Source organism: Didymella exigua, assembly GCF_010094145.1.
Source record: "Didymella exigua CBS 183.55 unplaced genomic scaffold M421scaffold_23, whole genome shotgun sequence".
Taxonomy (NCBI): Eukaryota; Fungi; Ascomycota; class Dothideomycetes; order Pleosporales; family Didymellaceae; genus Didymella; species Didymella exigua.
The window spans coordinates 120,280-139,692 of record NW_022984797.1 but is presented as its reverse complement, the minus strand read 5'-3'; the positions used below and the strand labels follow the sequence as shown (position 1 = coordinate 139,692).

The window sequence follows — 19,413 nt, the reverse complement described above, 5'->3', positions numbered from 1 at the left end:
GTTAGGCGCAAATTAGGGCCGTTGGGGCCGTTGAACGGCCGTTGCACGACCATGCCACGACTGTCAGCAACGGCCATTCTGGGCCGGATTTCGAAAAACTTTTCCCGATGTGGTGATCAACTGCAGAGCCCTCTCTCTCCAAAGCCTTCACTGCAGCACCTACTTTCTTCCTATTTTGAGCTTGAACACGGCCTAACCTCTGTTCTTCTACCAACTGTTATTTAATTGCTTTTTGTAAAGAAAGTAGGGGAAGGACTAGACTACTTTCTTCCTAGTCTAGAAGGACCTAGACAAATCTAGACTAGCTTTGTCTAAATAGGAAGCGTATAGCCTAATAGAGGTAAGGTAGGGTTATGTAATATAATAGACAAGTTATTATATTAGATACTAGGTAGAGATTCCTAGGCTAGGTACAGAGCAAATAGAGGGGGGAGAGCTAGAGGTATTTATACTTCCTCTCCTCTGTCTATATTTCTAAGCAGAACATTCTAGACTCCTTTAGGTAGGTCTACTTTGTAATCTATGCTTAGTATTACTGTATATATAAGCAAGATTACGTAGGTACATGCGTAATTGTATACGTTAGCATCTTACAGAGTAGGCTACTCTATTTATAAGCAGAGGGTCTAGAATATTTCTAGTTACTATAAATAGAGAACAGCATATCTTAAGAACAAGAGGAGATACAGGGTTCGTAAGCACACCATTCTAATCCTCTCTTCTTAGAGATTACAATAACAATGCTCAGGTAAGCATAGCACTATACCTAAGAAGAAAATACGCTAGAGAAAGATTATAAGAACAAAGCCTTATAACTTTACAAGCACAACTAACACAAGTTACTGCAACTATAACTACTTACTATTAAACAGTGACCTAGCATACTGCGTGCTTGCATTAGATTTAGAAGATGTTTCTACACCCTCCTAGCACGTTTGTGTGTTATGTCTAGTCTTGCTGCAGTTCCTACAGCGCTAAACAGTTAACTAAGCTCCTAGTTGACCACCTCCACCCTAAGTCTTCTTAGATGGCTGAGCTGCTACACACGCCTCAGCAGCTACCCACAATGCTGCTAGGCCATACTCAAGTGTGCTACTATGCTGAATCTACTTTCTCTTACGCAATTTTCTCTTAGTTATTACTACTAATTACTCTTTAAGCTCTTGCATGTAGGCCTTAATAAGGATGTTTTTATACAGTGTGTCTTTAGCCCCTTTTATAAGCTTTAAGAACCCCTCTTGCGCTATACTTAGTAATTGTTAGAAGGAGTTACTTATAAGCTTAGATTAAGACCTAAACTTGTGTGTATTACTTAGCGTCTTAGATTACTACAGCGTTTTAGGTAGAGGTACTGCTAGTAGGGTATATAGCTGCACTTTAAGGCAATCTAACACTACCTATATATTAGTAGGAATAAGCCCTAATACCTTAAAGGCCTTTTAGTAGTTAACCTTTATAAATATATTAAGGAACACATCCCTAAAGGCTAGTAGGAAGCCTTCCTTATTAATATAGAAGATATATTAGTGTGCTAAGTCTTAAATATATTAGGAGTACTTACGCTTTAATAGCAAGAAATAGACTATATTAAGTAGCTAGAGGATATATAATAAGTAAGGTAGTATATAGAGAGTAAGGATTTAGTTCTCTAGGTAATAGTCCTTAAACTCCTAGTTAAGATAGCTCTTATAGCTGTCTAAGATAAGCAACCTATACACTCCTACCTAACATGTCTTTATATGTGTGTTAAAGTGCTTTAACTACTTAAGGCTAAGTATATTATTTATCTAACTATTCTTAGAGACTAAGAGCTTCTAATTATAGGGTATATCTATCTCCTTATACTAGGCAGAGATGTAGACGCGTCCTTTGTAGATAATAAAAGGTAGGGTTGCATACCTAGCAGCGCAGATGCTCTAGATAACAGTAACCTACTCGCAATTGCCTGGCTAAATAAGCTCTAGCTAAGCATGTCTCTCTAAGCCTGTTACAACCTTTAAAGACAAAGCAACACCTATCTAGAACCTAGTTTTATTAAAGTTGTGTATATTATTATTATAAACACTAAGTTATACTTAACTTAAGTATCCTCTACTAGCTTAAACTACGCGCTAATTATCTTTAAATCTTCCTGTAGTATCCTCTGTCTATCCTTAGCTTAATTAAAGGCTATTTTAAGCTTGTCTAAACGCGTTATAAGCCTGCTAGCCTATAGTTTACTAATAGGCTCTTCACTACGCACACTAAGTATCTTATTAGCTATATCTGCCACCTTACATAGCTAGGGCGCAAATCCTTGCAAATTAAGGCTAAGTATATACTAGACAATTGTCTGCTCCTCTAGTATAGTAAGTTTCTAGCAATTAGCGCATATATCTAGTTAAAATGTAATATTGTAAAGGTAATTAGAGACCTGCTAATAAGGTACGTTTAATACTCTAGCAGTGCTATAGATACTGCGAAATTAGCTAGCATAGAAGGCCTAGATAGCAAGGATAACTCTGCCTTCTCTAGTAGTATTCTAAAGTTGTTGTTATTAAGGCATATTATGTTAGGGTAAAAGGTGGTCGTGCCAAGAGAAAGTGGCCAGTTTGGTGATATGGCTGGCTTGGTGATAATCTACATTATATAAGAAGCCTGTAGAAGGTATTACTAAATAATATTATATGCTGTACTACTATATACAAGGCTAATGTAGGCTAACGTAGTTCACAAGCGAGCGGTCCAACCCAAGCGAGCGGTCCATCCCAAGCGAGCGGTCCATCCCAACCATGATAGCCTAATAACTACTTTGCATTACAATGCCATCCCAACACAACATGCAATTAACCTATACTAAAGGGACCTTACAGCTTGCTATCTAAGCTATAATTAAAGATTGTGACAAGAGTAAAAGACGCGCTATTGCAGCCTTTAGCGTACCTTAAACTACTGTCCACTGACAACGCTAAGGAGCCCTCTCTTAATGCAATTGCAAGCCCAATTTAAAGAAGCTAAGCAAACTAGAGGAGGAGGCCCTTGTACAACGTATACTTGAGCTTGATACAAGAGGAATACCTGCTACAAAGGCTATGGTGCGAGATATAGCCAATGATCTGCTTGCTGAGCGCGGTGGAGAGCCTGTTGGCAAGCACTGGGTAGACAACTTCAAGACGCGTACGCCTAAGATTAAGCTTCGAAGGAGCCGTCCATATAATCGCCAGCGAGCCCTTAACAAAGATGCACGCGTTATAACGCCCTGGTTTGAGCTAGTTACTAACACAAAGGCTAAGTACAGCATCACAGATAAAGACATGTACAACTTTAACAAGACAGGCTTCATAATAGGGGTTATCTATAGCTAGATAGGCACTGCATATATGTACCTCGGAACGTCGAAAGGCCTTGACTTATAGGCAGGTCCTGGTCCATTATACACGAGGGGCGACGATCGTGAGGAAAAGGTGGCTCAGAAGACGGACAAGCTCACACCGTACGGTGTGGTTCAGTATCTCGAGAAGTATTTTGACAACGCTATCGGGACTACTACGCGATTTCGCTCGCTGACACCGTTCATCTTCCTGCTTACCGACGTAGTTGACGAGTTCGAGGAAGATGACGCCGTCAGTGTCGATGGCGTCTACCGTGCACCGATGGGTATCAGAAGATATAAAGATTTTAACCCGACGGTGACGGTCAACGAAAAGATGGAAGATGCTGAAGCCAACGTTGAGGATCAAGGGGGGAGCTCGGATGATGAATTCCCCGAATCTGTCGAAGACGACAGTTGTTTTGGGTGAGAATAAAAGAAAACCAGAAGGTACATGAACCATAAGCATGATGTGAGCGTGGCTACAGCAGGTCATAAGGGTGTATACTAAATTCCAAGACTGCCAGTGATGTCACAACTGGACCAGCTTTGAACCATGAGCAACTATCTCCTATTGTGGTTAAGAAGGATGGCACAAATTGGGTAGCATCACCTTCACTTAACCTCACCCAAGTTCTAGGTGACTTCGACTTTGGAGAATGAAATTCCCCCACTCTTATACCTCCACGGAATGCAACGACCCTCCCGTCATAGTCTCAACTGATTTGGAGATAGAACGCATGGATCCCCATAGTGCTATTCACAGCCAAATCTAGGATGAGCTCACCACCGCGAAGCTCGCGCCAGAGTCTCCGCCGTCTCGTATACCTAGGACAGGGTTTACAGCTAGAGTTTCCGCTAGTCAGAGCTTCCTTCCCGTAGCCCTGATCATTCAAATTCGTCTTGGAAAGCGACTGTACTACACTTGAATCAGTTACCCGTGTACAAGGCGCAAGGTCAAGGGCAATGCGCTTTACGTCGCGAAAATCAATCATTATTTAAAGGGACAGCCCACATCAGACTTAAAAACGGACGAGCCGATCGAGAGTAAAGATATAAACGACCACGTCAAGAGGAACGGGTTCCTGCCCAACGAGCTCTGTGATCAGTCGGTCGGCGCTACGACGATCAATCCTTGGAGCAAAAAGTCTTCAGCTGTCTTCCAGGTCGTCGAAATGCCCTGCAGCTATCGAAATGAGTACGGTAGAGAACTGAGCTCCATCTGCGCTGCCATGAGATACTTTGGAGGCATGACAAGCGACCTCGAGAAATGGTATATGGAGGTCGGTGGACATGAAGAGGCGGTAGGGCAATATTGAAAGGATGATGTAGACGATACGTCTGCCGCAGTTGAAATGCTGTAAAGAAGAGGCGCTCGGAAATGGAGACATCGATGATGACGAGCAAACTGGACAGCAGAAGGTGTAAGTAGCATGTTTGATATTTGCTCACAGGAGAGAGCATATGTTCGTATTGAAGGAGCAAATTATGGGTAAATACCGATCGGGTGGAGGTCTTGCTCCACGACCGCAGGTTAATCTTTAGGTGACTGACAGCAAGAGTCAGGTTTGTATTTACGATGCAAGCACAGATTCAACAAAGCCCTGCGTGGTTTGGGAAGTCGCTGAGCATATTGTGACATGTGCAAGGAGTTCCTTGAAGGTCGTTCCGCGTGTCATTGTCGCAAAAGTTCGTGTTGGGCCTGATGAGCATTCTGAAGCACAAGAAGTTACAAGCACCAACGTCGCGCCATGATGAGGTATCCACAAGGCTTGGAAACTCTTGCACCTTACGTAGTCGTCTAAAAGCGTCATCACCTGCATCATGTGGATTCTGGGGCCCGCGAGTTTATGGTGGATTCGTGTCATTAATGGTAGGCACTGATCTTGATGCGCTTGCGCTTTGTAACTAGTGAATACAGACGCAGCGTTAAATGTTATGGTCGCGCTTCGTGAGATGTGTACATGGTCTGCTTGAACCAGCAGTACTTGAAGTCGTCGCGCCAAGGATGGTGTGAAGGATGAAAACGTGTCTGGCAGACTATGCTCCCAGCTTCCGTGCTGTCGAGCCTCGCTTCGGTAACGTCCAGGGCTCAGGGCAAACGATCTGAAGTATCCGATGAGCACGTTACCTCGCGACTGGAGGGTTCGTAGTAAGCTTACCTCGCCTTCACTGTATGCCCAAAAGTACGCCATCATTCCAATGATGTAGTACAAGCCGCTGTTTGTGCCTTGGTAGATCAAAAGAGCACACAGTGCGCTCAGAGGGTACATGATCAATCTGGCCTCGATACTGCGGTGTAGCCCAGTGCCTGCAAGCAGCGGTAATGGCCATTCCCACGCCAGGCCCACGATACCGAGCAAGAGGTTTATGATTTGGAGGATCGGGAAAGGCTTTACGGCGGAGTCGAGGTTCTTGGTCAGGAAGTCCCAGAAGATTTTGGGCCAGAAAAAGGCTTCCAGAGCTGCGGCTATCTGATCTGGTCGTGTGTTAGTCTTGGATGTGGATCTGAAGGTTGGTGACGAATTCGACTCACAAGCAGCAGCAGTCAAAATGACGAGGCGCGCCCAGTGGTTCTTGATTAATTTGCCCATGTTGTCGTAGGAGCAAGTGGTGTATTAAACGAAAGTATGTGGTCGTAAACCGAACCCGCGGTGTTGAAAGCGAACGAAGCTCGTGGCAGAACTCGCGATTTCAGATATTACTCCTAATGACTACCAGTAGCCCACAAGATGCTCAAATTTACAGGGCGGCGAGTTTGGTTATATGCAAGCCCTCAGGCACAGTTCTGGCACTAACTCGGCGGTTCCGCGATGCAGTAAGGCTTGATGGCTGCCACGGCGGAAGTCAGGCACGAGGCTTGCAGGATGGATGGCTGAGGCGCGTGTGTCTCAGGCTTGTTAGGTGTTCAGGCAGCGCGGGTGAGGTAAGATTCTTCGATACAGGCAGTGTGTCAGTACGAGCAGAAAGACAGCGGGAAGCTGCCGCAATTGTAGATTCAATTCATGCGCCGCGTGGGCCTGTGCTGGCCGTGTACTCTGCTGTGTAGCCGCTGAGGGCTACGTACAGACTTACGCTAGCTGGGCCTCGCTACGCGTGCAGGCGAGTCACATCCTGCGATTGGGTGGATTGCGGTGCGCGATGCACAGACGTGCAGGCTTCCCGGATGGCGCCGTCGATGGGGTGTGGCCTATGAGCATGGGTTTGAGCCTGCTTGCCTGGAGTGGCGTCGCGTACACAATAATGCCTTTAATTCTGTGAAATTCACCTGCACGTGGGCTGCGAGGCAGGGGAACATGTGAATACTCGAGTCAATGTGACAGTTCCGTGAGATGACTTTTCATACCGCTCCTTCCCAATAGACATCCCGGCATTTGAGGTTTGCATTCGAGGTGATATGTTGCACGGATGCCTCACGGATGCCTCACGGATGCCTCAGTCTCCGACATCCCTTTGCGCCTCAGGACGAACTCTGCTACCGGCTGTGTTGCACGCGGGCTGCATGGAAGATCATTGCAAGCCTCAGGAACCGATTTGCTTCCTTCAAACAACATCATACGACAAAGTTTACTTCAGAGTGCGAAATGATGTCAATGCCGTTTGCTCGGAAGCTTGACAGATGTCGAGACAAACAATGTCGTACGATATCCGTTTAGTGTCAGTTCGTCTGATATACAGGTGGACATCGATGAGGGTTGGAACGGAATCGATGACCATTCGATAGCCCCAGACCCTTCACTATCACTTGGCATGGCCGTCTTTGCCGCGCTTGTCAGACGAACAAGTCTTATTTTTCGGCTTCAATCGTGACTGCAGCCCCATCACAGTCCTAGGTAATACCTAAGGCAAGCTTGCCTGTACTGTGCAGGCCGTCCACAGCGCTGCAGCCAGAACTGTGTGTGGAGACGCCATCAGTCAATTTGATTGGGTCTCTACGCGCTGGGTTGGCGCCGCGCCGGGTCGCTGGCCATGTGCTACCAACCACATCACCGAATGGCTTCATGAGCATTGAACTTCGTGCTCTTTTCCACGCCTCGGCGCGTCCAGCGAGGCTGATCATGGCATGCTCACACCAGCAATCTTTTTACGCCCATGCGTTTTTGATGCAGCGCTTCTTTGCAGGGGATTATGGCTAGAGAGCGGCCCGCTCCTTGCTGCACACAAATCTTCACCAACTTTTCGTGAGACTGTTGATTACACAAATTTGGACGTCTTCCTGTAACCACAAATCTGGGAGTCACCACGCCGCATCATCCAGGCAACATTCCCGTGAACCGCGGCGCTCAAGTTCGCTTTTCCGCATTGCGCCGCCTCGAACTTGCATCGTCTCAGCGCAACCCCTGCGTATCAGGAACGCCATCAGAAAACCACCGCAGGACATAGTCGCAACTGCAATTCCCCAGAAACTCGAGTGACAGCTGCCAGACAAGTATCGCAACGGCTCCGGCACGGACGTCAAGAGTCATTTGGTATTCAAGAGCGAGTTGCACCAGCTCAGCGCATCTGCATCCGGACGCAGCCACCCGCCACAAATCACGAAATCCAGCACATCAGAAGATACACTTCTACGAGACAATTGCTGCCTCGCCAATAAGAAGCGCATAGCCTAAGCCTTCTTATCAGTCTTGACTCTGCAAGAGCTGGTCTAAGATACAGGGGAGAACGGTTCTGTGCCTGGCGCTTCAGGTTTGAGACACAACTCATACAGTTGGTGTTCAACGCATAGCGGCAACCCCTCCAACGTCCACGTCACTTCGTACCCGACCCTAAGGCCCGTGAGGCTTACAGGCCCGATTTCTCTGTAGAAGACCTTGCCAATCTTGTTCAAGGCAAATTGACACCCGCCTTAGACTGTCTGGCATACACACTGCAAGCAGAGCTAGCGGTTTGAGCCTGTCAGTTTCAGCGCAGCGTGTCGCTCCACCAGGATTCAACGGTATCTTTCAGATCCTGATATACGTTTACAGCACAGGCCAAGGTCCACTCTGCACGTTTACATATTCTATCGGTGTGCCCTGCAGCCTTGGATTTTGTTCATCGCCGTTCCTTCGATTCCTCCGCAAACGCCCGGATCCGGACGCAGACATTCTTTTCTTCACTTCGTATCTGGCTGGCCGGGTTGAACTTTGACCGGATTACGCCCCTTCAGTTGAGGTTCTATTCGCTTACGTTCTTTAATTCTTGTCTAATACCCACGTCTTACGGCTACGACTTCGTTCTTGGAGGATACTAGGATAAGCTCAAGCATCAACACGAAAGCACAGGCAACAAGATGGGTGCTGCACCAGCCGGCGGTTCGCTCAAGCGTTTTTTCATGCCCAAGAAGTTTGCTTTCCACTTCTTCTTTTGGGGGTTCCATTGGGCACTGTTTGCGATAGGATGGTGAGCATGTATGATGCATGTCAATGTCAAGGAGGCTAACAGACAACAGGTGGAAGCAAGCTGGAGACATTCGACTAGCACCTCTCAACGGTCTTCAGTACTCTGTATGGATATCTCGAGGTGCTGGATTGGTTCTGACGGTCGACACAATGGTCATCGTTATGCCAATGTGCCGAAACATCCTCCGTTGGCTTCGACCCAAGGCTAGATGGCTACCTCTCGATGAGTCGCAGTGGTTCCATCGTCAAGTTGCTTACGCTATGCTTTTCTTTACTGTCCTGCATACGTCAGCGCATTATGTCAAGTAATACCTCCATCTCTCTCCCTACCAGTCACGAACTGACGATGCGTAGCTTTTTCAATGTTGAACGTGTACAAGTGCGACCTCAGATTGCGCTCCAAATCCACTACACCGAGGCAGGTGGTATTACTGGACACATGATGCTTCTATGCATGCTTCTGATCTATACCACTGCCCACCACAGGATCCGACAACAGTCGTTCGAAACTTTCTGGTACACCCACCACCTGTTCATCCCGTTCCTGCTCGGTATGTACACGCACGCAACGAACTGTTTTGTTCGAGACAGTGTCCCTGCCTTCTCTCCCTTTGACAAGGACAACTTCTGGACGCACTGCATTGGGTACGAGGGTTGGCGATGGGAGCTTGTTGGTGGTGCTCTATACCTCGTCGACCGTCTCTACCGAGAGATCCGCTGCAGACGCCAGACCGAGATCGTCAAGGTCGTCCGCCACCCGTACGATGCCGTTGAGATTCAGTTCACCAAGCCCAGCATGAAATACAAGCCGGGCCAATGGCTGTTCCTTAACTGCCCTGAAGTCAGCTACCACCAGTGGCACCCCTTCACCATCACGTCCTGCCCCAATGACCCTTATATCTCCGTCCACGTTCGCCAGGTCGGTGACTTTACCCGCGCCCTTGCCGACGCTCTTGGTGCTGGGCAGTCCCAGAGCAAGCTCTACGACGAGCTTGATCCCATGGGCATGTACGAAATCGCACTGCAGCACGGCCAAAAAATGCCCGCCCTCCGCATCGACGGTCCATACGGTGCTCCCGCTGAAGACGTATTCGAGAACGAAGTCGCCGTCCTCATCGGTACAGGTATCGGTGTCACACCCTGGGCCTCCATTCTAAAGTCCATCTACCACATGCGCCTGTCACCCAACCCGCCTAAGCGCCTGCGCCGTGTGGAGTTTATCTGGGTCTGCAAGGACACTAGCTCGTTTGAGTGGTTCCAGACGCTCCTATCGTCGCTGGAGGCCCAAAGCCAGGGCGCAAGCGACGGCGACCAGTTCCTGCGGATCCACACCTACCTGACGCAGAAAATGGACGCCAACACGGCGCAGAACATTGTGCTCAACTCTGTCGGCACCGACAAGGATCCGCTCACGGAGCTCAAGGCTCGCACTAACTTTGGCCGTCCAGATTTCCCGCGTTTGCTGTGCGGTATGCGCGACGGCCTGTTAGACCGCACGTATATGAATGGTCTGGAGAGCACGCTGAAGACGGATGTTGGTGTATACTTCTGTGGACCGAATGTGGCGGCTAGGGATATCAAGCAGGCGTGTAAGGAGGCGACGTGCCAGGAGGTTAAGTTTAAGTTCTGGAAGGAACACTTTTAGACGATCAGCAGTGTCGAAAGGCACGAGTTTAAGGCGTTTGGTGTATGATATCCCATTTCAATTCAGAACTGTGAGACTGTTACATGTCCCTTCGTCCATGCGCTATGGTGCTTATAATAAACCAGGATGCTGCTAGTGATTGTGACATGTATTGAGTTCCCTCCATACGTCCAATCAATCGACGATCGCACCACCGTTCTATTGGAAGTCTTCACTGTCTGCTGCACGACAGCCTTGAATCCACGGATAAGCGCAGTTGCCTTACTCCCTTAGGAGTATCTCCTTCTATTGCTTTTTTTGGCTGCTTCGTTCAGACCTGTGACAAGACTTTGTTTCCGATGCTCTCCAGATATTTTTGACATGCATCTTACGAGTGCTCCGTCGATCTGTCGTACTAAACGAGCACTCACGGTGGATTGTGTTCTTATTAGAGGTGCAGGACTTATTGCTCTTGGTCTCGAGGTCCCTCTCCATCGACGTGTTGTCTGCGTCAGTAGAAGTGGTGCTGTTCGACAAGCAGTGCTGCCATGCCGTACACTGTTGACTTGGTAATGTTTTGTAGTGGACAAGTCTTCCTTTGGTCGGTCGATGACTGTATGTGCAGGCTTACGTATTCTCTGCACTGCTGCTGCTTTAATGATCGGGACATGTCTTGAGAACAGAAAAGGGGCGAACTGTTAGAAGTGTTGAACGGGGAAGGAATCATGAGAGACGCAGCAGCGGGGACTAGTCACAACATCAAGGTGAAGGCGCCGACTCCCCACTACTTGATTGCTTCTCGCGAGATACACCGAACAGGAAGTGTGCGTAATCTTTTGTAATGATTCCTTTGTGGGTATGCCGACCTACTCGCCAAACATTCTTACAGCTCACAAATCCAGCAAATGAAAGCCTAGACCGGCCATCTACTCGTCGTCACTGTCCTCTTCTTCATCCTCCTCCTCGATATCATCAACATCGTCCTCAAGGTCCTCATCCTCCATATCGCCGCTCTCCTCCTCAAACACCTCAGCCTTGGCGCCCGCATCCTCCTTCTCGTACTCTTTTCTCTTCTTCTCTTCCTGCTTCCGTGCATCCTCGAGCTGTTTCTGTTTCTGCTCTCTGGCCTTCCTCTGTCCAGCAACGTACGCGCCAAGGGGCGACTTCTCCCACTCGACATCCTTCAAGAAGTTATCCACACCAGCACGATCGTTGGGCGCAAAGTCGATCTTTGTACGCTTTTCCTCGATCCACCTAGTGTTAGCTTCGAGCTTCTGAATAAGCAGAGCGAAGAGGCTGTTGATCTTTGCATTCCTGTTGCCAGAGGCCTTCTTCGTCATGGCCTTGACCCAGCGCTTGAGCATGACGATCACGGGGAGTGCGAGCTCAGGGAACGCAATGTTCTTAGTCCAGAGCAGGAAGAACTCCGACAGCAGCTCCGCGACCTGCTCGCCCACGCCGTCCTGGTAGATGCGTGTGCGCAGATAGGCTTTTGTGGCGCGGATCTGGGTGCTGAATTCGAGCGCTTTGAGGGTCGATGGCTTGGGCGGCTTCTTCATCTCCGCGGACTGAAGGACTTCGACGAGGGCCGGCGCGAGCGGGATGTAGGTGGATGTGGCGGAGGAGATGCGCAGGAGGGAGCGGATGAGCTGGAAGCGCAGCGGGAAGTATTGTGCTGTGGGAATCAGACGCATGGCTCCGAGGGTGAGTTGTACAACAGGGTAGATTAGGGGTCGCAAAGGAGAAGCCTTGCCCGACTCGGCTTCACGGAGAGTCTCGCAGTGGGCGGCGATGACGCGCGACCAGAAGTCAAGAGAGTGGACGTATTGCCAGTTGTAGACTGTCTTGTACGAGTCCTTGGTCTTGTTGGTGATGCTTGAGCGCAAATGAACGGCAAGCTGGCGGATAAAGCCAAAGCCTGTTGTGTAGCCAACGGTGGCATCGATACCCCATAGCTCGGACGCAGTATTCTTCATCAGGTTGATGCCCTGGATGTTGTGGACAGTAGTGTTCCGCGCGCCCTTGACAAGGCCTTGGTAGACTTGCTTGAGGACTGCCTCACGCAGGCTGGCGTCTGAGATAACCATGAGGCGTCGCAGGACCAGGAATGCCGAGAGTCTCGTTACTTCGTTGTTGGACGAATCGGACCATACGCCTGCTATAGTCTTGACGATCTCACGAACGACTTTCTTGAACGAGAGAATGTACGGCAGCAGTTTCAATAACGAATCGAGTGTCATACGCAGGGTGGAGGCGTCTGAAAGGTTCTCCAAAAGATGCTGAATGGAGACTGTATGCGACTTGAGGAGGGGCGTCAATGTGCGGAACTTCTTCGAGTCTGCGGGGATGCGGATCTTGCCTCCTGCGCTCTCCTTGGCTGGCAGGTGGTGGTTCAGAACCCTGGGTACGAGTGTGAGGGCAGATACGAGAACCTGGTGGTAGACTGCACTCTGTCAGTAGTGCGGCTTGTGACGTGAAATGGGGGTCTTACCATCAGGGTCCGATATCGAGTACTTGTACGCTTTCCCTTCCTCGTCGTTGAGATGTGCTGCCGAACGGAAGGCCAGAACAACCTCCTTCATAGCCCGCAGGGAGGACTTCGTCTCCATAGCCGACTTCCACTTCTGGATGAGCTGTTTCGAGACCTCATTGCCTGTTGCAGCCTCACTCTCCTCGTCTGACTCGGGCACAGCCTTCGCAGCCTTCTTTTGCTTCTTCCTCGGCGTGGCCTCGTCCTCACTGGCACTGAGCGCATCGATGTCGGCCAGATCGTCGTCTTCGAAGTCCAGTAGCTCCTTATCGTTGTTCTCCAGATATTTGTAAAACTCAGGATCCTTCTTCTTCAGCGCCTCGATGTCGCGCTTGTGTGTCTCAGCATCGTCGCCCGATTCGCTATCTGAAGCCGAGTCGTCGTCGCCGTTCGCGGTTGCATCAGCCATATCTTCGTCTGACGAGTCCTCGGAATCGTCCGCTTCGACAGGTGTGCGCTTGCGCTTTCCAGTCTTCGGTTTTGTCTTCTTCATCTTGGGAATATCGAAGCCGCCCTCGAAGAACTGGTCCATGGACATGTCGCCAAAGTTATCCTCCTTGGTAGACTTCATGGGCTTCTTTGCGCCCTCCCCTTCAAGGTCCTCGGCCTTTGCATTGTCGGCAGCCTTGCGCTGCTTCTTCTTTGCATCCATCTGCTTTCTCTGCTTTATTTTGGCGACATTCTTGCGAGCCTTGAGGACGTCGCCGAGCTTGTTCCTCTCGAACTTCTTGGTGGACTTTGAGACAGGCATGGTTGCAACAGTGTGCGCTCTGCGCGAATTGGCGTTCTGTTGTTAGTTGGCCGGCGAGAATGTTCAGAAAGTTTCAAGCGTCTAGTTTTCGGGTGGAGCTCGAAAAGTTCTGGGCCAATCAGAGATGGCAGGGTCTAAGCTCGCAGTGGCTCCTTCCCCACGCGATGAAGCTTGGGCAGGTATGGCCGACCTGACACGAGACCGTTGCCAAAGCTCGCGCCATCAACACTGTTCTCGCGCACCGCTGTCAGTACTCGCGCAGCTTTCTTTTTGCGACGAGTCGTCGCCGTTGAATAAACATGCACAGCACCAGGCAGCTGGCATACGCGCCTACGCCCTACATTCCGCGCTCTGCCCTCAATGCGACCATCAATCTCGATGAGGAAGCCAAACTATCCACGACCAGTGCTGAGCGCGACCTGAATGATTCGCTAGCAGAGATCTACAGCATAATCATGACCCTCGATGGTCTCGAGAAAGCCTTCCTGAAAGACTCAATCAACGAGAGCGACTATACCGAGACATGCAGTAGGCTCTTGAAGCAGTACAAGTCCAACCTGGCAGATGAGACGATCGCAAAGGCTTTTGGCGACTTGGACCAGTTCAAGAGAGAGTGGGATGTATGTCAGCCATCTCGACAGCCTCACTGAGGCGCGACGTCATGCCAGGCTAACACGGTACTCAGCTTGACTGTCCACGAGCAACCGAGCGATTGCGCGTAGGCGTACCCATCACTGTCGAACAGGGCCCTTCGCGTACCACAGCACAGCAAGGTGACTTTGCCGACGCAACACTGGTCGTCAATGCGACCGAAACCTTCATCACCCTGCTCGATGCCATCAAGATTGGCCTGGTAGAGAAGGACACACTACACCCACTGCTGGTCGAAATCATCCAGTCGGTCAATCAAGTCACAGACAAGGAGTTCGAGAACAAGGGCAAGATCGTCCAGTGGCTCATCACCCTGAACCAAATGCGGGCGTCTGAGAAGCTAGACGACGAGCAGGCACGACAATTCCAATTCGACATGGACCAGGCATATTACGGCTTCAAGGCTACACTGAAGAAGGACTGAATCTGGGTTCGCAGCCAGTCGACGCTGCAGTCGAGCGTGACTTCGTCCTCTCGTGCACACAAGTCTAGCCCCGCTAAACGCGCACGGACATTTTGGAACTTCTTTTGGGTGTTCCTCTGCAGCATCGAGCACCTACATAACGATTCCAAATTATGGAGGTGCTGGACGGTAAGCTGTGCGTATCTCCAGGAAGCAAAGCGAACTGACCCAGTTATTAGTTCTTGACCTACCGCAACTCTACACAAAACCTTCCGCCGAAACGCTTCTCGAAACGCTTAACCTTCTTACGCTTACGCCGCAATCGTGGGATGTCGATAAGGGTTCAAATACTGACTTGGAACATCCTGCGCATACGGAGAAACAGGCAAGGCGGAGAGCGGTCCAAGTGAACCCTCAAGGAGTCACACGGTACCTCACAAGTATTGTGAGCAATCCCCTGAAGTGGATACACGATGACGAGGTCAGAGAAGAGATCTGGAACCAAGCAAGTTCCAGACTCAGCGAGCGCTCAGGCCGTACCGCTATGGGCGCATTGTCTCGGGATTTTCGGATACCTTCGGCTACGAGCTCTTTCAGCCTGAGCATCCACGAACCTACATTGACCGGCGACGATCTGGGATTGAAGACTTGGGCTGCTTCCTACATGCTCTCCAAACGGCTACATAAGTTCATTCTTGTCAAGTCAACACAAGAAACCAGACCATCGATACTGGAATTGGGGTCAGGCACTGGGCTGGTGGGACTGGCTATGGCTGCTCTCGGAGCAGACGTCGTACTCACAGACCTACCCAACATACACGATAACCTCGCGCGCAACGCGAAAGGAAACTCTATTCTTATCGAGCAGAAAGGCGGTTCAACACGGACTGGGATATTAGACTGGACACAGCCAGCGTCTTGCGAGGTATTCACCAACGGCGTCGTTACCGAAACGCTCCACGCTGCCACGTCGAAGTTTCCCATTATACTTGCAGCCGATTCGCTGTATTCCCCAGAGCACCCGCGCATGCTGGTCGAAACAATCGCAGCATGGCTTTCCAAGGAAGCCCGCGCTCAAGTCATAGCCGAGTTCCCATATCGAGAAGCCTATCTGCCAGAGATCAAAGACTTCCGGGAGCGGATGGAATGCATTGGACTCTTTGTTCTGGAAGAAGGAGAAGAAAGTGGATTCGATGACTGGGGCGCTTCTGGAGCAGCTGATGGCGAAGAAGACAGAGCGCTCGTGACCTGTTGGTGGTCTCACTGGGGCAGAAGGGATCAATGATCCACTTTGTCTCCGCCCACGGTGATCCTCCGACCACTGCAACGGCATTCCTGGACAAACATCACGATACTGTGAATGTGCCCATATTTACCGGCTATTGAACCTTAGCATTGATTCTGGCGGAGCTCAACAACCTGACCGACTGGTTGTTCCCCCTACGGGTTGTTCCCCCTATGGGTTTGGAAACATCGTGAGCCGCGGTGTATCAACCATTAGCGTCCTCGGTGAATCGCCGAGGAACCAAAAACCGACTCCGATATCAGACGCCGGATAAATTGCGTGGTTGATTACACGCATCTAGAATCATACTTGCACTAGCGGAGCCCTCGGCGGGATAGCTAAACGCGAGTTACCGCTGCGGCTCCACTCCTCTTTTCGTCATAAATCCACAGCTTTTTGGTCGCGCGTGAGCATCTTGACAGCTTGCGTCCCTGTACCTCTGCTCCCCTTTTTCTCACTGTGTCCAACGTCTCATACCTCCTGTTGTAATACCAGCAAATAACTACACATACCCACAAGTTGCAACGATGTGTCAATTCCACAACCAGAAGGTAGAGTTCCAACCCCACCACCCCGCGCGCCGACCCCAAACAATAGCCTTAAACGGGCCAATTGCTGTCGCGCAGACCTAACTACCTCTCAGAACCCTTCTTTCGTCCTGAAGCAGAAAGATGAAGTCGTTTACGAAGACCGCCCGATTCCCGAACTCCCCTCGCCTTACGATGTCCTTGTAAAGCCTAAGTGGACAGGCATCTGCGGTTCAGATGTTCACTACTGGGTCGAAGGCCGCATCGGCCACTTCGTCGTCGAGAAGCCCATGGTCCTTGGTCACGAGTCCGCCGGCATTGTCGAGAAGGTCGGTGACCGGGTCACAACATTGAAGGTTGGCGACCGCGTCGCAATGGAGCCCGGTGTTCCCTGCCGCCGTTGCGTGCGCTGCAAGGAGGGCAAGTACAACCTCTGCCCGGACATGGCTTTCGCCGCGACACCGCCCTACGACGGTACCCTCGCCAGGTACTATACTCTGCCCGAGGACTACTGCTACAAGCTGCCCGAAAACATGAGCCTGGAGGAGGGCGCGCTTATCGAACCCACGGCCGTCGCAGTCCACATCACGAGACAAGCAGCCATCAAGCCCGGCGACAGCGTCGTCGTGTTCGGCGCTGGCCCTGTTGGGTTGCTGTGCTGTGCCGTCGCAAAGGCGTACGGCGCGAAGAAAATCGTCACAGTCGACATCAACGACGAGAGACTGAAGTTCGCACTCAAATACGCGGCAAACGCCAGCTTCAAGAGCGCCCGCGTCAGCGCACAGGAGAACGCTGAGACCCTCATCAAGGAGTGCGAGCTCGGCGCTGGTGCGGATATCATCATCGACGCCTCCGGTGCTGAGCCGTGCATCCAGACGGCCATCCACGCCCTTCGCATGGGCGGCACTTACGTCCAGGTTCGCATCTCCCCTCCCATCCTGTCTAACTACGCAGAATATGGCTAATAGCGATCAACAGGGTGGCATGGGCAAACCCGACATCACGTTCCCCATCGTGGCCATGTGCACTAAGGAGCTCAACGTTAAGGGCAGCTTCCGCTACGGCGCGGGCGACTACCAGACTGCTATCGATCTTGTTGCGAGCCAGCGGATCAGCGTCAAGGAGCTCATTACAGGGAAGGTCAGCTTCGAGGAGGCCGAGAGAGCGTTTGCGGATGTCAAGCAGGGTAAGGGGATCAAGATCTTGATTGAGGGACCTAGGGAATAGAAGAATTGAGGATGCAAAGGCAGAACGTGTGAACGACGAAAATATGCAATGGTCAGCGTGTGGACTGTCCACGACGAACACGTATGTGCGTGAGATCGGGGGTGAACGTGGAGCAAATGCAACAGCGCTGATGGGACCCCTTGACCTCGATCCCTCACGTTCACCTTACACCTGCACTGAATTGTCGATGATCTCTGCTATTGAAACGACTGGTGGCCTAGCTGATCCCATCCCAAGGCTATCAACAACCACCGTCTACGGCTGCGTACCTGTTGCTGCTACACCTACAACCTCGGCCCAGCGCTCGCCTGCCACCGTCAGCTCAACACGCCACCAAATACCGAGACGTACGGCCTCATACCTTTCCCCACGCGATCTTGACATAGGCCTCGACATCGCCCCACAGCGCCTCCGGCTGCTCGAGCGCCGCGAAGTGGCCCCCGTGCTCGTGCTCTTCGTACGTGACCAGGTTGACGCCCTTCTCCACCACCCTCTTGAAGCCGGGGGACAGCTCGTGCGGGAAGAACGAGAACCCAGTGGGCTTGGAGATGTACACGTTGGGCACGGCTGCGGCGCCCAGCACCTTGCTGAACAGCTGGCGGTACGGATACAGCGAGGTTAGTATGCTGGATGTGTACCAGTACAGTGTGATGTTGGTTAGGATGTGGTCGAGCGGGGGCGTCGTGTCGGTCCATTCAATGAGCTTCTCGGCGATCCTGGGGAGGGACGTTAGTAAGGGTCTGTGGCTTGTCGTGTAGAGATGGGGGCGGGGACTGGAATGTCTCATCGCGTTCCGGGACTCGGGGCGGGAGAGGACTCACCAGGCAAGCAGCGCAAGCGGATTCGAGCTCAGAACGCTGCCGATGGTGCTGGGGCGAGTGGCATGCTCCTGCGCATACGCAATCCCCGTCTCTTGCCACGCCTGCGCGGAGGCGATCGACTTCTTCTCGAGCTCTGAGAGCTCCAGGTTGTCAGTCTGTCCGGTGAACATGTTCAAGTGAATCCCCACGCATTCATCGTATCTCGCCGCACTCGATTGTGCAACGAAACTTCCGACATCGCCGCCCTGCGCAATGTACTTGGTGAAGCCGAGGTTCACCATCAGCTGGTTGAGCACCGTGCTACTCTCTTCCATGGTCCAATCGCGGTCTGTCGGGCGCGGCGAGAGCGGGTATCCGGGGAGCGAGGGCACGATGATGTGGTACGGAAGGTCCTTTGCATCAGGGTACTGGGTCCGGATGAGGTTGAGCATGGGCAGAAACTCGACGAAGGAGCCGGGCCAGCCGTGCAGGAGCTGTATGGGGATGGCGTCCTTTTTTGAGGAGAAGAGGGCGACGAAGTGTACATCGACGCCGTCAATGGCCATGCGATAGTTGGGGAACGAGTTTATGCGCCTCTCCTCGGCGCGCCAGTCGTACGTGTTCAGCCAGTAGTCCTTTGTCTCGCGAAGCCACTTGTGCGTGACGCCGTAGCGGCCGTCTTCATGGGAGCCTTCCCATGTTTCGGGCGCGAGCTTGGAGAGCGTGAGGAGCTGGCGCCACTCATCGATATCCTGGTCCGGTATATTGAGCGTGAAGGGCTTCGCGGAGCTGGGTGGTGAGTACGACATGGCTGTTGCTGTTGAAGGGAAACTGGATGGATAGATGAGAATCAACTAATTGTGTTATTGATACTTAAGAGATATA

The 19,413-nt window shown here is 51.1% G+C and overlaps 8 protein-coding genes across 8 annotated transcripts; 5 read left to right on the top strand and 3 right to left on the bottom strand.

Moving 5' to 3' along the window:
- Positions 1-3,071: 3,071 nt before the first annotated feature.
- M421DRAFT_7150 (uncharacterized protein) lies at positions 3,072-4,668 on the top strand (the record flags this gene model as incomplete). Its single annotated transcript, XM_033596792.1, has 3 exons — positions 3,072-3,156; positions 3,400-3,775; positions 4,284-4,668. The coding sequence occupies 3 exons, from the start codon at positions 3,072-3,074 to the stop codon at positions 4,666-4,668; spliced, it is 846 nt and encodes a 281-aa protein (XP_033446466.1).
- Positions 4,669-5,389: 721 nt separating this feature from the next.
- Positions 5,390-5,943, bottom strand: M421DRAFT_102572 (uncharacterized protein; the record flags this gene model as incomplete). The annotated part of the gene is made up of 3 exons (XM_033586795.1): positions 5,390-5,455; positions 5,512-5,828; positions 5,886-5,943. 3 exons carry the CDS (start codon positions 5,941-5,943, stop codon positions 5,390-5,392), a joined length of 441 nt encoding a protein of 146 aa, XP_033446465.1.
- A 2,678-nt stretch (positions 5,944-8,621) lies between these two features.
- Positions 8,622-10,375, top strand: M421DRAFT_102571 (dual oxidase 1 precursor; the record flags this gene model as incomplete). The annotated part of the gene is made up of 3 exons (XM_033586794.1): positions 8,622-8,731; positions 8,781-9,035; positions 9,085-10,375. 3 exons carry the CDS (start codon positions 8,622-8,624, stop codon positions 10,373-10,375), a joined length of 1,656 nt encoding a protein of 551 aa, XP_033446464.1.
- A 756-nt stretch (positions 10,376-11,131) lies between these two features.
- M421DRAFT_422886 (Noc2-domain-containing protein) lies at positions 11,132-13,789 on the bottom strand. The gene is made up of 2 exons (XM_033593306.1): positions 12,846-13,789; positions 11,132-12,797 (listed from the first exon to the last, which is right to left on the bottom strand). Exons 1-2 carry the CDS (start codon positions 13,633-13,635, stop codon positions 11,281-11,283), a joined length of 2,307 nt encoding a protein of 768 aa, XP_033446463.1. The 5' UTR covers positions 13,636-13,789; the 3' UTR covers positions 11,132-11,280.
- On the top strand, positions 13,786-14,915 carry M421DRAFT_219331 (vacuolar protein sorting-associated protein 28). Its single transcript, XM_033588298.1, has 2 exons — positions 13,786-14,255; positions 14,321-14,915. The coding sequence occupies exons 1-2, from the start codon at positions 13,935-13,937 to the stop codon at positions 14,708-14,710; spliced, it is 711 nt and encodes a 236-aa protein (XP_033446462.1). The 5' UTR covers positions 13,786-13,934; the 3' UTR covers positions 14,711-14,915.
- M421DRAFT_219342 (uncharacterized protein) lies at positions 14,697-16,238 on the top strand. Its single transcript, XM_033588299.1, has 2 exons — positions 14,697-14,878; positions 14,929-16,238. Exons 1-2 carry the CDS (start codon positions 14,863-14,865, stop codon positions 15,972-15,974), a joined length of 1,062 nt encoding a protein of 353 aa, XP_033446461.1. The 5' UTR covers positions 14,697-14,862; the 3' UTR covers positions 15,975-16,238.
- A 367-nt stretch (positions 16,239-16,605) lies between these two features.
- M421DRAFT_67880 (sorbitol dehydrogenase 2) lies at positions 16,606-17,728 on the top strand (the record flags this gene model as incomplete). Its single annotated transcript, XM_033596453.1, has 2 exons — positions 16,606-17,418; positions 17,480-17,728. Coding segments are annotated over 2 exons (1,062 nt in total), but the record flags the coding sequence as incomplete, so codon positions are not given.
- M421DRAFT_422884 (putative epoxide hydrolase) lies at positions 17,699-19,391 on the bottom strand. Its single transcript, XM_033593305.1, has 2 exons — positions 18,550-19,391; positions 17,699-18,444 (listed from the first exon to the last, which is right to left on the bottom strand). Exons 1-2 carry the CDS (start codon positions 19,335-19,337, stop codon positions 18,084-18,086), a joined length of 1,149 nt encoding a protein of 382 aa, XP_033446459.1. The 5' UTR covers positions 19,338-19,391; the 3' UTR covers positions 17,699-18,083.
- Between the last annotated feature and the right edge of the window lie 22 nt (positions 19,392-19,413).

What these genes read in the sequence shown, in the direction of transcription:
- M421DRAFT_422886 (XM_033593306.1), bottom strand. Translation starts at nt 13,635, where the DNA reads ATGCCTGTCTCAAAGTCCACCAAGAAGTTCGAGAGGAACAAGCTCGGC. An exon ending in CTCGATATCGGACCCTGATG is followed by an intron (nt 12,798 to 12,845) that starts GTAAGACCCCCA and finishes GACAGAGTGCAG; the next exon opens with TCTACCACCAGGTTCTCGTA.
- M421DRAFT_219331 (XM_033588298.1), top strand. Translation starts at nt 13,935, where the DNA reads ATGCACAGCACCAGGCAGCTGGCATACGCGCCTACGCCCTACATTCCG. An exon ending in AGTTCAAGAGAGAGTGGGAT is followed by an intron (nt 14,256 to 14,320) that starts GTATGTCAGCCA and finishes CACGGTACTCAG; the next exon opens with CTTGACTGTCCACGAGCAAC.
- M421DRAFT_422884 (XM_033593305.1), bottom strand. Translation starts at nt 19,337, where the DNA reads ATGTCGTACTCACCACCCAGCTCCGCGAAGCCCTTCACGCTCAATATA. An exon ending in CCGCTTGCGCTGCTTGCCTG is followed by an intron (nt 18,445 to 18,549) that starts GTGAGTCCTCTC and finishes GTCCCTCCCCAG; the next exon opens with GATCGCCGAGAAGCTCATTG.